Below are 17,926 nucleotides of genomic sequence, written 5' to 3' on the forward strand. Positions count from 1 at the left end.
ATGATAGTACAAAAGCGCCCAGTGTATTTTGAGGAGGACTTAGAAAAAGTGCAAGCCTCGTTATGTACTTCAGGTCCCCATGACGTAGGCCTATTGAAGGGGGTAATAGAAGTCAAGATTAAACTGAAGCCAGGAACAATTATACCTTTAGCAAGACAATATCCCATGTCTTGAGAGGCGGATGAGGGTATTTTTTAAACTATTTCTGCATTAACAGAACAGGGTATCTTAGTGACGTCATCGTCAATGTGTAATACTGCACAGTACCCTGTGAAAAAATGGAAGGGGGGTCATGGCATTTAATTCAGGACATGAGGCTGATTAACCAGGTTGTAGAGGCAGAGTTCCCTCTAGTTCCAAATCCTGCTATGATACTATGTAGTATCCCAGTTGAGGCATGATATTTCAGGGTGATTGACTTGAACAATATGTATTTCTCAATACCATTGCATAAAGAATACCAATATTTGACATCATTTACTTCCTGCCAGACTAAGCGGAAAAGCACTCGTTTACCTAAAGGGTATTGTGAGTCTCCATCAATCTTTAATAGGGTCCTTCAGACGGACCTAGGCAGTAATGATTTGAAAAGCATTGTGCTGCAGTAAGTAGATGACATTTTGGTTTGCAGCATGACAGAAGCTGAGTGCAGGCAAGGCTCATTTCAGTTAATGATTATCCTAGCAGACAAGGGATATAAAGTGGAAAAAGAGAAGTTACAGTATTGCCAAGAAGAAGGGTTGTATATAGGCCAGTTGATTTCACATGAGGGAAAAAAGGTTACACCTGAAAGGGCTGAGACAATTATGAAAACAGCAAAACCGTGCACAATAAAGCAAATGTAGCAGTTTTTGGGACTATGTAGCTATGTCAAACCATAGGTATTTGACTATGGTTCATACACAAGACCATTTTTGTGGACTCTAAAAATGGCACAGGTGAACAAGGCTAAAATAGAATGGACTGAGGAAATGGAGGAAGGGCTTGAAGGGCAATTTGTACAGCTCCAGTTTTAGGAATTCCCAATTATTCTGAGTTCTACCTGTTTTCGTATTCGAGTTGGACAGTTATTACAGCAGTGCTTACACAGAGGAATACATTGGGGTACTCACCTCGGGCATATTACAGTGGGATTTTCAATCCAGTTATGAGAGGACACTTCCCATGCAAACAATCGCTGCCAGCAGCCAAATTTGCCATTGAGAAGTCTATGAGCATAGTGATGGGGTGTTCCATGACATTATTTGTTGAACATGCATTGTTTGCCATTTTGGAAAAACATAAGGGTACGTTGACATCCCAGAGAGCATCTGCATGTGAAGTTGTTATATCTAATCCTGCGATTAAGATAGTCAGGTGAGAATAGTGAACCCTGCCACATTTGTTGCTGAGCCCGAGGCATAGGGTGAGCATGTGCACGATTGCGCAAGTTATGAAGAGTCATATGCGAACATACCGCATGTAAAAGAAAACATGCTGTCAGGAGGAGAGATTCTTTTTGTTGATGGGTCATCAAAAATTGATCAAATTAATGGAGAAAGATTGACTGGGTCAGCTGTGGTGAGGCATAGAGAGAAGGGGGAAATTGAAATTGTGGCAAGCATAAAGTTGCCTTCTCACTTTTTGGGACAAGCAGCATTATTGGTGGCGCTTATTATCACACTTGAATAATACGAAGAGAAGGAAGTGACGGTGTATGGTGACTCCGCCTATGTGACGTCAACCGTGCACGCAGGGCTAGCATGTTGGAAAAGGAAGGGCTACCTCTGAGCGGATGGCACTCCTGTGCAACAGGCAGCACTAGTGGACAGACTCATTAAGGACCTACAGCTCCCAGCAGCCATTGCAATATTTAAATGTGCAGCACATACTAAGAGAACTGATTTTATTTCACGTGGAAACAAAGCCACGGAACAAGAAGCCGAAAGAGTTGCAACTTCTTCAGACATTTCGAGTTTTGATACTCCTCATATAAGAAAGGGGGAATTTATGGCTGTGATAATGCAGGAAGGTTTTAATCATTTCCCAAAAAAACACAGTTAATGGAAATTCAAGGCAGTGTACCGCAGGAAGAACAGGAATTGTGGAAACGGAGGGGGTGCTTTTTATCCCCTTCTGAAGCATTATGGTGGCAAGATAGCACTGGGAAGCCAGTAATGCCAGTAGCATTATTGAGGGTGCCCTGCACATGTAACTAGGGAAATCCTTGTAGGAACGATTGCGCAGGATTGGTTTGTACCAAATTGGTTAGAACACGTTGAATTTTATGTAGTAAATTGCATCGTATGTGAAAGGTTTACTGCTGGGCACACGCTGCGAACAATCAGAAGGATCATTCCTCGACTGAATGGTCCTTTTCAGCATTTACATATTGATTATGTTGACATGCTGCAAGCATGTAGTGGATACAGGTATATGATAGTGGTGGTGTGTCCCATTTTGAGATGGATCAATGCAGGTTCATGTGCACACCCTGCAACCACTTGCGCAGCAAAGATTTTAGTAAAAGAAGTATTTCCAAGATGGGGACTATGTGATGTGCTAAGATCCGACAATGTCCTCATTTTGTTAATGAATTATTTGAACAGATTAGCTTGTTATTGAACATAAAACACAAGTTTCTTCTGCTTATCCCCCGCAAGTGAACGGAAGATATGAGAGACTCAACAGTCTTCTCAAAGAGAGGATTGCTAAATTAAAATTGTCACTCAAAAAGGGGTAGCTTTATTGCTTGCCCCTAGCATTATATGCATTAAGGAATCAGCCTGGTTCGGACCACCACTTCACACCCCTTGAACTAGTAACAGTGTGGCAAATGAGAACGCCTCTGACTCCTACATCGAGGATTAGGAGTGATGACCAGAAGACAGCAGAAAAGTTAGGAAATTAGTTACTTGCTTATTTGACATGTATGACCGCTAGTATCTCTGTCATTTCAGATCAATTCAAGTGCAAGGGGTGTCGGTCTCAGGACACAGATGAAGACCATTCAGCACTGGACCTGGAAAACTTTTATCAGTACCTAAGCTTTTCAAGGGAGACGCCATGCTAGTATGCAACTTCACTAGGAAGTGGCACAAGCCCCGTTTTAGTGGACCCTACATTGTGTTAAATGTCACTCCATCAACAGTAAAAGTCCAAGAATCAAGCGCATGAATTCACCTCAGTGACATCAAGCCATATGCTGATGAGACCAGAACACCCCCACCCGTTAATTCAGAAGTAACTCAACACAAAGTAGTTCAGCACGTGCAGACTCGATCGATGACGAGGAAGAAGGACGCTAAAGCTGCTAGTTGAATAAAGGCTAGTGTGCATTTGGGCTGTGACTCACACGGGACACTGTTTATAGATATTTTAGCAGGAGTGTGAAAGCAATCGTTCTTGAGCCATAGAAATCTTTTGAAAATGAACGTACGAGAGCTGATGATATATCATGATTATGCCTAAATGACAACATTTGGATACAAATTGGAAGAGGGAGCAGTATCCCGACTCATTCCTTACTGAATTTCACTTTGGACACCCAAATGGTCCTATCTGATGTTGACATTCACCAGCTCGTGCTTACTGTTTTTATTTTTTTTCTTTGGGCAAATCCTGCACTTGTGGAGAGAAGTACTGACATTTCTGTTTTCTTGCATGATCCTAAAAATGGTCCAGTTATAAGGAGATTGCTCTCAGCAATCATTGAGCAAATATGAAGCTATCGGAGCACTTAACGAATTTGCCTGATTAAAACGTTTTTTCCTTCCTTATAAAATAGTACACAGGCATGATGTGGAATCCTGAAAGTGATACAGTGGAGGGGAACTAGAGAGCACAGGGGGGTATGGGAAATCACCACTGGTAGGGACTAATGTATTAGTGCCTAATATATGTTTGCACAGCATCTATTGTTGTTTTCCTGTTTCGCCAAATATATGCTGCTTACCATGCTGGTCCAAAGAAAGCAGCAGTCCCTCTGATCCTCCCTACACAAGTGACCATTACAGACATACCTGTTGCACAAAGGTCAAGACCATATGTGATTATCCCTACACCAGTAACCCGTATGAAGTCACCAATCTCTTTGACAAATGTTACTATGATTCCCCCACTAAGAGAACTGTTTTTGATTTACTTCATGAGTACTACACAACCTTTTCATATGGAAGACTCAAGAGAAGTGCAAGAGAAGATGATTATGGGTTAAATAATTATCTAGACAGTACAGCAAACTTGGGGAACAACATGTGGTATCAACACATGGAAGAAGTGGGAAAAAGAACCTCTGAGGAGAGGTGCTATGTTTGCGCTCTCTTACCCTATGCATTGGGAAATTCAAAGATATTCATAGCTACAGAGCTAGACGTCCAGACAGCTCATTGCCTGACTCACCTTGCACTCTGCCATACGAGAGGTCAATTTCAGGGTCGAACAGCATCCTTGGTATGGGTGACAGAATGGTCAGCACCAGAAGAAGATGATTATGTTCAAGATTTGAAAACAAGAGCAAGATCACACACCAGAGATCATGTGATAGGATACGAACAGCCTGGAATGAAAGGAGCAGGAATCAGATGGGAGATAAACATAAAGCTCAATTGCCCAGGAAGGACTGAGGAAGAAGTACAAAGATGCAAGGAGAGAGGCCAGATGCAAATTTGGGGAACAGTACTTCCACCAGTTGTCTGGAAAGAAGGCATAGTCATATGCAAAGCAGTGGCAGTAACAGGACATCACAAACCAGTCAATGATCATGTGGACAAGGGATGCAAACCTCTCTGGCCAAAGCTTGCCAAGCTGCTAACATGGGATGAAGATAGATGAGGCCCAGTGCAGATAGTGCCTCTGGCAAGTGCCGAACTATGCTTCAGAAACAATGTCACAAGTAAAGTTGCAGAAAACCAACAATGTGGACAAATGTTTTATGTACCAGGAATGAAGGATGGGACAGTAGTGATAATGGACCACTTCTGGACTTGTGGATCAAGAGCCTATACGAAGCTAACTAGTGACTGGGGAAAACTGTGTTCCATAGTGATTATTCACGTTCCAGCATTAGTGATTCTGAAAAGTGACTTTAACATTGGATAGTTTCCAAAGGCAGATGCTCATCTGAGGAAAAGAAGATCACTTGTATTTCTTGATCGAACAAAGAGGGAGAATTATTTCTCAGCTAAATCAATAGAAGCTTTTGATGCCATTCCATGTGAACACTGATTGTTCAGTCAGACTTCAGCAATATTCACGACAACCTTCATGCCACGGATCTAGGTGATGACGAATGCCAAATGATTACAGATAACCAGATGGGAGCTCCTGCAGATGATCAACACTACCATAATGGAATTCATTGCTATCAAGGAAGAGCTGAGAGCCATAAGACTGATGACACTCCAGAATAGATTTGTCTTGGACATGATTACAGCCATGGATGGAGGTATATTAGCCAAAATCGGGGAATCATGTTGCACATTCATATCTGCTTACGACGAAGAGAATGGGACACTGACAGTGGCATTAACGCTGTTAACAACCTTTCATACCAAGATGGAAGATGAAGTAGAAGATATTGCAGATGACAGCTGGTTAGCATCCATCTTATCATCAGTACCACATTGGATGGCGAATATCTTCAAGTTCCTTGGAGAATTACTGCTGATGATAATATTTGGATTCTGTGTGATCAAGACAATAATCACACAGAGCAAGAAGACAGCAAAGAAAGCAATTGATGTTGAATCTGGATTTGAACCCAAAGAGCTGACCTATGAAGAAATCAGAGACTGTATTAAGGCCAGCATTCATGCTCCAGAGGGAACAAAGTTCCTGTATCCAAGAGATCACAAGAAGTATGTGGGAAGATGGATCTACTGCAGCCTAAGTGGACAGTGCAGCCATATGACTTGGAGTGTTGACGGGCATGTAAAATCAGCAGGATCTTTGAAAGGAGTGATGAAGATATGGACTCCAAAGAAGCACTTCTTTAATAGAGGATGAGAGAGTGGTCGATGAATCAACCAGAGGGTGGAGTGTAGAGGAGGAGCCAAAAGTCTCCACTGGAAGTCCCACCCCTAAATTGCCTATCTGTTGGGAACCAGAAATAGTGACAAAGGCGACACCTTTAATGAGGCCTATAACGCAAGCAGCCTTTGAAGCAAAGTATCCATTAAGAAAATCATTCTTTGTGTATTCACGAAAAGCTGACAGCCTCTAGGGAAAGATCCCTGAAGAGCACGTGAAGACGGATGGAAAGAAGAGACTGGTGATGTCATATGAAGTAAACTGCAGACCTCAGAAGAGATGACAAGAGAGAAGGTGGATAGACCATATAGAATCTAATGACGACGTTAAGAATCAAGTAAACTTTCATATGAGGAATGTGTAAAGCACAGAAGAAAATGAAAACCATTTAATAATTGTACAGATGCAGTAACGCAAGTCGACAAAGTAATCATAAGGCTGGCTATGCAGTGAATAGATTCCAGCGATGCAGCAAGGTATATATATATATATATGCATAGGAATCTGGAAGTTCCACATCATACTTTAGCAAACTGAAAACCCTGCGAACAGAAGGACTTGAAGTGTGGTGCAGCAGAATAAGCCTGGCTGGAGATGGAAGGAGAATCGAGAAGGTTTGCCTGGCCCAGTGTCAAGGACTGGGGTAGCCAAGAAACCGGTTATCTATCATGGAAAGATACAATGAACGAGAAGGCGAGAGCCAAACTCCTGTTAAGGTGCGGTGAAGGACAGTGCCACGTTTTATTCATTAAATGGTATTAAAATATAACGAAGGAGATGAAAGCATGGTCTCCAGTCACATGTTCAGATGAAAATAGACTTTGGGCAAGCTACACCGAGACTGGAAGATACAGTGATGCTCACACTCCCTTTTATTCCCAGGAGCAGTGATACTTGCAAGGCCAAGTTCAAAAGACTATTCTCATGGCAGACAGCTTGAGTGATGATAGATGATGGGCTAATTGGGTGGGAAGCATGGTCAAGTCCGACCTACCAGCACATGGGGTACCAGCTTGCATGCTGCTAACGAGTGGAATATTCCAGAAGGGTACAAGCAGGCCAACCAATTATAAAGGGCCACGTACCAAAGAGCCATTTAGTTTAGAGATCCAATAAGACGTTGTGTATTTTATGACGCTCAGAATGAATTGCACTAGGGGTGGGCAGAGTGGTCCACCTGACAATAGAGACCCAATCACAACACCAACCCCATCGAAAGTATACCTAGATGTCCCCGTTACCCAATCACAGTGTCACATACGTTTTTTTAGTGTGCCACATAGTGTGACGTCAATGGTGATGAGTTTTTAGTATATAAGTGTGTTTTTATAAAAATATTCTGAGATCTTACTGTCAGACACCCGATGATGTCTGTTGTACTCCATTTTAGATAACTGTTATTAAAACAGACCAAGTCTTTTGCCAACTTCCTGAGCTGGTTTTATTATTGATGTTTGAGTAATTTCTGCATCCCCATCCACCCTGTAGAGTGTTACCTCGTTTTAAAGGGCCTTCGAGTTCACGACTATCAAGCAGTGATAAAAGTGATCCTAATCAATAGTGGAGAAAACATGCTACCTATCCATAAAAGTGATGGAATGGTGCAGTGCATTATTGTACCTGTAAAACTGTATATTGTGAAGAAGGGTCAGCCACATGAGGAGATAAAGGTTTTGCTTCATCAGACAAAATGGTTGCAGGAGTGAAAGTTTGGATTAAAAAACCTAGTGGTCCGCCGTTTCTGGCAGGTGTGATTGCAGCAGGGAAGGACCAAGTTGTTCTGGTAATGGAACCAGGAAAGAGAAAATTGACTCATGTTCCCACTGACAAATGTTATTTATGTGAGTGATGTACTACACAGATATCTTGCTTCTTCTCAAAAAGATTTTTTCCAGACCCTTTGTGTAATGTTTGCACTTATGGACTTGTGTGGAATTCATCCGGGAGGGTCCAGGGATGTGCTGGAAGATGTGGTGAATGTCTCTATCATGCAACTGAGTCCGGTGATCTCGATGACAACTAACGGCTTTGATGTTACATGCGTTGCCTGATGCCGGATCTACTACATTGTATTGTGACTCCTTCAGGAGAAGTCGTGGACATTGGCGTGATGTTTTGCTCCCTTCCGCAACTTCCCTATCTATTGTGCGGCATGACTATGCTGCAATTGTCGGGCACCCTGAAAATGTATGGGTCTACTTAGCCCGTCATGTGTTGCACATCTCGCACTTCTGCTTGGCTGATGTTCATGATGCTGCAAACCTAATTTCGATGTGCCTTGTGGCCATAGCAACGCCGGCCCCTGTCTTGTGGCACAATTTTGGGGTACTGCATAATGATTCTCTCATGGAGGATTCGGATGCCAGAGGCTCCTTTTCTGTCTATGAATACTGAAAATTTTGTGCAAACACTGATCGAAAATGGAGGAATATGACCCATATTATCACCTATGATATTGCTCCTGCTGATGTGTGTTACTTGATGATTTATGATCCTCAGCGCATTTGCAAATGTCAGCAATTGGACTTGATTGATCAGCAAAGTGGCACTGATTTTGAAAATCATCTAAGTACTCGATATATGTCTGTTTGTACTGTAATGATATGCTCTGTAAGTTTACTGTTTTGGCTGCCAGTCATCTTCAACATGTGAAAATTCCTACTGGTTGGCTGTTTTCCTGTGGCAACTTTGCCTACTCTTATATTCCTGCCAACATTTCTAGTGGCTCTTGTGTTTTGACATGCCTTGGTTTGATGATAGTTCCCTTGCAGCCTGCTATTCATCATTCTACACAATCTGTGCCTCATACTGGCCTGTTACCTCACTGTGATTCTAATGTGGATTTGTGGTCCAAACCTGAGGTTTTGGTGCTTGCATTTTCCTTAGTGGGTGTCTGGGGGTTAGCTTCTGGGGGCTATACATCCTTAATTAGTTCAGCTTCTGTGGTAGTTAAAGGACTTAATGAGACCTCTCAAGCTTTGATTGAGCTGCTGTTCGACAACAGGAATTTTAGAAAAGCTATTCTACAGAACAGGGCTGCTATTGATTATTTGTTTTGAAACATAATTTGGGTTGGAATGCCATTGAAGGGATGTGTTGTTTTGATTTGGATGATCATTCCCGTTCTATTGAACAGCACATTGGCGGTTTAAAGGACGTGATTTCCGAAGTCACTCAGTTTCAGGGCGAGAACTTGTGGCATCACTTGTTTTCATGAATTAGGGAGGCATTGCGTTATATTCTTATTTGTGGTGTTTTTGTGGTTATTTTTATTTTGCTTGGTTGCTGTTGTTGTATTTATGTATTCCCAATTTGGTGGTGAAGTTTCATCAGTTTCAGAAACTGTCTTTTGTTTCATTGGGATATGGCAGTTGATTGTCCAAAGGGTGGAGTGTAATATGTGTGCGAAAATGAGTTAAAACATGGCGCTGGTGTGCAGCCATTTTGGACATGCACTTCCAAACCTCAAAGAATTCTACATTTCTGTGGGCTCAGTTAGAAGGCAGACATGGATTCTGCAACAATTGCAATATTATATTATGAAACAGAGGAGCTCGCTATGAAGGATAGTTGTTGTATTGTTTGCTCAAGGACGAGCCGAGAAGGGAGTCAGAGATGTGCGTGTGCAATGATAAGGGGTGCTGGAAACAAGCGTGCGGGAGACAAGCTGTGTTTTTCCACTTCTGTCTGGATTTTCCGCTCTTTGCCTCCCATGCTTGCTATCTGTCCGTCAGCCGGAGACAGTCTGCAATCTAGGAGGGGCGGGGATTTGTCCCCCATAAGAAGAGAGGTATCCTGATGGTAGACAGATAATTGGAACCCCCAGGTGATGAAGTCTCGCTGAGAGGGAGGGCGCTCCGCTCCAGACCCCATTAGTATGTGTGATCTCTCTGCCTACCTACCTTGGGACTGGGTAGTGTCGTTGTGGCTGAGATGAAGTGTTCTCCTACAACTGCACTAATGGTGATGTAGACCCTTTTATAACCATCCCTGCTTGTGTGTTTATGTATAACCAATTGCATGTATTCCAATAGTTATCTGTATGCTTATTAAGTGTGTGAATAAAGGGCCTGTAAAGAGCCAATTAGATTCCAATCATTGGTCTAGGTGTATATTATTGCCTTCCTGAGTCCAAGAGCTTTTCGGCCGTGTAGTAGGGTGAGTAGCTCTGAGGTAATTACACATGTTTGAAAAGCAAAACAGGTAGTTTGACTACCAAATTACTAACAAATTACTATTATTGATCACATCAGTTTCTGTTCGATTGTGCACAGTTAGTGGTGACTGGTTAGAGCAGGTGGAGCCTCAGTGCCAGTGTGAGAGCGAGAGGAGTGATACTTTAGGTAGGCCTAGAGCAATCTGTCCATACTATTTGAAGGCCACAGGCAATGCATAACATCATGCTTAGTAACTGAGCTGTCAGGCTGGTAATGGCCCGAGGACAAAGTATAACGATGGACCCCGGTGCTGTTACCAGGCGATCCAGCCTGCCGTCTAGTATATCATTGCTATTAGCACCACAGGTTTTTAATCTGGGTTACCGATAGCAATCTATTTCTTTAAATGAACAGGTTGCATGCTTGAATGCCCAATCCATTAAAACAAATACTCATGGAAAGTGGTGCATTTCTATGGCTGCCCAAAATGCAGGAATAGTGACAGCGGTGTGCGCTGCCACCAGAGAAATCGGTTAACTAGGTGGGTTGAATTTGGGTGGGGTTCCAGCATTGTGTGAAGGACTGGCAGAAAGGGGGTCGGGGAAGATGTTAGGGTAGTAGCTCTCAGCTTTCAGCTTGCTTGCAATGTGGTCTAGGATCGTGGGATACAGCCTACGAACCGAGCAAGCTAATTTGCTGCGCCTCCCACCCTAGGTGCAAATGATATTTATCTGAATACGTTTTTAAAGATTTTGGGACCAACTAAACTTAGAATACGTTTTAAGTTAGGAGCAAGAAGAAAGCTACCACTTAACTTTCGCTGCAAACAGGAAGATGATTGCAAAGATAGTGTCTATGATCATTAATGCTAATTCTTTGATAATCAAAATTTATCATTGTATTTTGGCTTAAGGGACCCTGGCAGTTGTTACTGCTCACATAGCATTAACTATACTAAAGTTATTAATGCTCCTTGCTCTTCAATGTCTTTTGATCAACTCTGCACTTATTCCCACCCTATTTACACAGACAGTAATTGCTGTGACCTTTAATAGAGCACATAGAGAAGGAAAACGTGATTAATTTAACTGTACATTTTAAACCTATCACCACAAATGCATCTCCTCTCTGTATACCTCTGGCTTCAGCTTCTGACCTCTTTACTGAAATCCCTTCACTAGGTAATCAAGAGGGGGCGGGGGAACTGCATGATCTTTGAAGAAGTACTTTTACAGCCAAACTAGACAGAGCAAAATATAGAAGAGGGGTATTGTCCCCTTTTTGAGTTCAATAGCTAAACATTCTATCAGCAACCATACACTAAAGAATCAAATGTTGAGAATAAGCATGAATACTAATTGTATAGCTAATACCACTTTTGCAATAATTCAATAAAATGTGACCCAACGGCAAACTAAGGATGACTGTGTTGTTTATCTGACTGGAGTTCCAAAACTCACTAGAGGAGAAATGGAAAGAGGTGCTTCTCTTGCCATTAAATGCGTATAGTGGTTCAGGCAGATCAGGGGCTGCTATATTTATCAGATAGTGATATCCTGCTTTAAGGGGTCTCATATTGATTCTTGGTTGGAGAGCCCTCAATGGCAGACAACCAGAGGATAATCCAGCTAATCCCACCTTTAAAACAGGAATAAAAACGAGGCTTATAAATTATAGTAAATTTAGTTCACTGGGGATAACTAGAGGACTTGAAGTATTGCCCAGGGCAGAAAGAGATCATGACCCAGTAGTTTTGTCATTGGATGGAGAAATGTGCAGTACATTTTTAAATAACAACTGTGTTGAAAATGTGACCGTTTTGAGAAGAAACAGTGGGCACACTTCAAGAAGGGAACATCTACCTCTGGCAGAATCCTTGGCCAATAGTCCTTGGTGTTTTGTGTTTTTATGACAATTTGGTAAATCTGATAAAACCTTTAGGGACTCAGTCTAGTACACATGTTAAAACTAATAGTAGGGATGCCTCCCTCCTGGTTTGACAAGCAGAGTATGGAAATTCAATGGTCTCTTTGAGGGTCCCTGTAGAGAGTGTTGACACAGTGCACGTGGTTAGGGATCTTGGGGAGGCTGATAAGACAATGTAGAAAGAAAGAAAATAAGAAGTAATACTCAATTGGGAGCACCTAAGGCAAGCCATGAATGACAAGAACCAGTCAGCCTTGTCAAAATTGTGATCTACAGCCCATAGAAGACATTTTTGTATATTAAAGGGGTATACCACTTCGATCGTACATAGCCATCTATGACCCCCTCAAACATTATAGTTTAAGTACTCTAGATGGTAAATACAATCTGTCTTTTAGAGAGGTAAAGGTGGGCCTATCTGTGAATTCCCTCAAAATGGAAAGGTGCCATGTGGATATTTACCTATATCGAAAGAGGGGACAGCAACATTTCAGCATATGATAGACATGTCTTTCTGGTTCACTCTCTGGGGAAGGCTTTTGGCAAGGCCCTGCTAGAACACCTTAGCCAGTGGGTCAAGGTAAATAATATTTCAAGCCATGTACAAGCTTACTTTCGGTCAGGCATGGGAACAGTAGACCAAAAATTCCAGTAATAAATTGTACAAAAATGGGAACCACCATTATTTTATTTATCTGGCTGTGTGTTTCATCAAAAAGCATTTGTATAGCTGTCAACTCCATAAAAGCAAGCTGACTGTAAATAGACGTCTTGGTGTGATTTTTGATTTTTCCAAAGATTTTTGTGGGCAAGCTATTTCATCCAGTATTGAGGTCTTTAGGACACAAGCATGTGCAGCTCTTTTGTACCCAAGAGCTTTTGGGTTACATAAACATAGAACATCTGATGGCAGAAGAGAATTATTTTTTAAGACTATATTATCCCTACCTAGGGGAGCTCCGACAATTCCCCTTCAATAGGAAATTGATCAGATAAGCATTGCATATGAAGCAATTCTTCTACCTTGAATACAGAGTCTAAGGTTTTGGTCAAATACCACACTTTGCAAGTACAAGGAAGCACTGTTGGAATGCTAAGGACCAATACGGGTCAATCTAGGCCTTGGGCCACCATGTGAACACCTTTCTAATTAAGCCAGGTATGGGCTTTCTTTGGGACAACTAGAGTTATTGACTATTCTCTCATTCAAAAACTGAATAAGGAATATCAGGATTCGACACTTAAGGATACCCCTGGAAAAATCTAGGGGTAATTCCCTTGTGGAGCAGTATTTCATATGGGATTTTTTTTTTAAACAATTCTTTCTGTAGCATTTCAGCCTATAGCTAGCTTTTCATTCCCTTGGTCTGCTTCAACAGATGCTATGTGCCCTATGTGTACCTGAACCTATGAGGGTGAGCACCACTTTCTTATTTGGTGCTTCGCTCCTAAGAGCATAAGATATTTTTGACTAGTCCTATTCTTTAAGGGCAGGAGGCTTGTAACTGTGAACAGAGCAATAAATATGTGAGAATGCGGTCTCAGTTTTGCTTCAAATTTGGGCGGGGCTTGGTTGAAGGGATCTAAACTCCTCAAATAGCAATTATTTTGTTGGTTGCCCAATACAGAGTTGTTATAGACTGTGGGAACAATGAGGACGGAGATTTTGTTTCTGTTTTTTAGAATTATTAGTGGTGCTGTTTTTAGGCAACTGTAATATTTTGAATATTTTGCACATTTGGATAAATGTATGTTGTAAACTAATTTATCATGTTAATTTTGATCAGGCCTAGATTCCTAATTGTCCTGCTTGCTGTATGCGTTTGCACTGGTTTTGAGGGTTTTATTTTCCAAAATAAATTATGATGATGGTATTTATTTTCGATTTGAAGATTTGTTTTGATACACTGTATTTTTATAAGACTTAGGACTTGATTCACAGAAGCGTTTAATAATGGTGCAATCCCATAGGAAAACGCTCTGTGAATCAGGCCCTTCATTGTCTACAGTATTTGAAGCATATTTCAAAAACGTATCGTATAAGGACCTTTTTCTGGGCTTGATAAATCGACTAGCATTACATTTGTAATAACACCAGCTATTATGACTACACTTAAATCTGGTATGAGGCATTATACTATTAGACTATTACTATTATCACTATTATTTTTCATATTATTGTTTTTATTACTATTATCATCATTAATACACATCATCATCATCAAACATTGCTACTAACAATGCTGCTCATTGGGATTCTTTCACCCTGACTTTAGTTTTATGTATACATGAAGCATGGAATATAAATGTTTAAAAACATAATTCACAATAATGTACTTAAAAGAGAATTTATCTTAAAGGAGCCTACCTGTTTGTTCATGAAGACATAAATTATTGGATTATAAACTGAAGCAGTTTTTGCAAAGAAGGCAGGGATTGATGCCAAACGTGGATCCAGGTGGATGGATGGACATGCAGTGGCAAGAATAGAGAAAGTTGCATATGGAGACCAACAGATGAGAAACGCAAGGATCATAATAACAACCATTCGAGTCACTTCCCGTTCAGGTTTTCTGGTAGATCCTGATCGGCTTTGAGTGTCTGACACCTAAAAAGGAATAAAGATATCATAAAAATGATTAGAAGAACATTTCTTAAATTGCAACATCTCTTGTAAGACAACGTTACAAAGTTATAGGACATGGGCACTTTAAACAATTACTCAGCAGCCAAACAAATCTTCACACAAAGAATATGTACATTTCCCTCATTTACAGAGAAAGATGTTGACCGTTTTCCCAAATGGGAGGACCATTGTGCTAATACCTCTAATGCTATGATAAAATACTCATCACTAAGGCTGAGAATGGTATGCAGAAACCACTAACCTGATTAGCAAAATAAAAGAAGAATACATCTAAAAATTCCATAGGCTCGATTTGAGAAGTATCAGATACTTGATTAAATACTCAATAATTTTCAAAATGTAGTTACATCCAAAAACTGAACATTTGAAAGGATTGGTTAGGATTGTCAACAAGGAAGGGTTGACACCTTTTAAGACAATGTTGACCCAGAATGATCTACAAATTGCACACCAAGATGCTCTAACTCTGACAGGAATTCATTGATGGAAAATGAAATTGAACACAAGTTGGAAGCTGAAATTGAGTGTAAGGATAGGGGGGCAAGAAATAGAGCAGGTGGACACTTTCAATTACTTGGGGATCAGATTCTAGGAGAAAGGCACTTGGTCCGCCAAGGTGGAAAAGGCACTAACAACATTGGATGGAACTAGTAATCCTATACTTAAACTAGCACATTCCTTGAGAGTGGGGCACTTTCTCCCACAGTTGAATTGTATAATATGCAAGCAAAGGCAGCAGTGGCTTATGGGGCTGATATCTGGGGGTATACCAACTGCGATAGATTACAAATAATTGAGAACACATTTCTGAAGAATACAACTTGGATACCAAAGAGTACTTCATACATAGCTCTGCACATTGACTTTGGGCTACTCCAGAGCTGTGCAAATACAGGGACGCTTTGGTCGATGTTCTGTTGCAACCTGGCAGGAGAAATATCCAGTGGTGCAAACATTCCAGGGAAGAACTGGGCACCCTAAAATTAGACAATCTGTGGACAAACCTTGCTACTATAAATTCTCAGACAAAGGCACTCGTCCAGGAAGAATATTTAGCAAGGTCAAAGCAAGCTATTTGTAGATATTTTGCATCAGCAGCACAAGCTTGGAAATACCAGTGTTGTAAACCTGCTTTAGAGAGGGAACCCTAGTTGGATAATATTAAAATACTCTGGGTTAGATCACTGTATATGAGACATCAGCTGGGCCTGTTAACATTAAACTCACTACTATGTAAGTGGCATATGAATAAATCTGAGAATTGCCCCCTGTGTACAGCTGAAAGGGAAAACATTGTGCATTTTTTGTTTATCTATTCCCACTTCAGAGGACTCAAGAAAATGCATGTGAAACCAGATTTGTTAAAATGTAACATCAGACACATACACAAGGCACTATTTCTGTCTAAATGTGCTGTTGAAGACCTGGTGGGTTTTGCATCTTCTAGTTATATCCACTGTGCTTGGATACTGAGGACAAATGTTTTAACTTATCGTATTCGATTCAAACCTGCCTTTATGTGTTGACACTGCTCATGATTGCATGTTGCACTTTGTATTAATGATGGCTTATCTTTTATTATCTTACCACAAAATGTTATTGTAGACATTGGATATGTATTCTTAGTTTTCTATATTTGTTAGTTTGTATAAAGGATTGTTATCTTTTAACCCCCCCTCCCCCGCTTGAATATAACATATCTGGTGCTGCTTTTAATCATTGATTAATGTGTATCTGTTTCCTATTACCACAAACCTGTAAATTATGTTTTTATTCTTTTTAAGACCTCATTTATATTTGTTTTTAGTGTCCCTCTTGAGGCATCTCTGATTTTACTGATGATTATTGTTTTATGATGAACATACTCTTATAGCAGTTTTCAAAATAAGGTTTTTTGATGATGATGAAACTGGATACAAGTTGTAGTCCTTCAAACAACAGCTAACATGCATCCTCTTCATCTTTTGAATCAGACGGATGCATTCAAAAAGAGCTCCCTTGGCCCTCTTCCTGCTCCCACATGTGAGGCTAAGTACCTCAGGGTCATCTTCGACTCCAGACTCTCCTTATCTCTGCACATCTCTGATGTCTCTAAGAAGGCAAACTATCAACTGCACCGCCTCAGAGGTATTCTTCCTTTCCCCTCGTTCCCCCAGAAGCTCTCTGTCTCCAGAGATCTGGTTCTCTCTAGGCTTGACTATTGCAACAGCCTCTTTTTAAATCTGCCTGCCTCTACTCTCCTTCCTCTACAACTCATCCAGAACAAGACTGCAAGATGTGTCCTTGGCCTCAAGCCCAGGGATTGTACCTCTCCAGCCCTGAAATCTCTCCATTGGCTCCAGGTGGCTGCAAGGATCAAGTTCAGCACCCACTGCATTGTCCACACAGCCTTCTGGGGCTTGGGACAGAAATACCTCCAACTCTCTCTTCGGAAATATCTTCAGACTCGAGCTCTTCGCTCCTCTACCTATTTCTCCTTGAGAGTCAGGCGCTTCTCCAAGTTACGAGTTGGGGACAGATCTCTCTCTTCTGCTGGTGCCTCCCTCTGGAACAGTCTCCCTGCCTCTCTGAAACTTGAGCCGGACCATCTCTGGTTCTGGAAGCATCTCAAGACTTTCCTCTTTGCTTCTGCCTCCTCTCTTCCTCTTCCCTGGTGGTCTCCTGTCTGATACTGCACTGGTCACCTGGTATCCTCTGAACTTTGGGCCCAGGTCCCTGCCTGCTCAGCTGCACACCTGCACTGCCTCCTGGGATTTGTATTTGCAACCCTACAGTCCCTTTACCTCAATTTATCAGACACTTGTTGTCTGCACTCAACCATTGCACTGCCACCTGCTGGCCACACTACCTGGTTTTCATTCTGTGTCCTGCACTTGTTCCTCCTCTCCTTCCCCAGGAACTTTTCCCCTACCCTCTCCCCAGCACTTGCGTGATCTCAATGTCACTAGGACTTGTAAAATCCTTGTCTTATCCTCCCTTTGTTTCCCCTCCCTTGCCTCGTCGCGCCTTGAAACACTTGTGTATAGGCACGTTATAAATGTCATATCATATCATATCTACATGCTAAGATCTCAAAGCTACCAAAACAATCATAGAGCAAGAGGAATTAGGGGAACATGAACAAATATGTGCAAATACAAGAACATCAAGGATGACGACACTTGTGAAATGGGTTAGAGTCAGACAC

General features: G+C 41.4%; 1 protein-coding gene across 1 annotated transcript in view; it reads right to left on the bottom strand.

Annotated features, from left to right (window-relative positions):
* The window catches only part of LOC138472979 (vertebrate ancient opsin-like), a 456,729-nt gene that overhangs the window by 67,434 nt on the left and 371,369 nt on the right, over nt 1-17,926 (bottom strand). The window contains exon 4 of the mRNA XM_069611410.1: nt 14,461-14,700. Coding sequence (XP_069467511.1) covers nt 14,461-14,700 — 240 coding nt within the window. The remainder of the gene's footprint in view (nt 1-14,460; nt 14,701-17,926) is intronic.

Source organism: Ambystoma mexicanum, chromosome 8 (genome assembly GCF_040938575.1).
Source record: "Ambystoma mexicanum isolate Mex_15411 chromosome 8, UKY_AmexF1_1, whole genome shotgun sequence".
NCBI lineage: Eukaryota > Metazoa > Chordata > Amphibia > Caudata > Ambystomatidae > Ambystoma > Ambystoma mexicanum.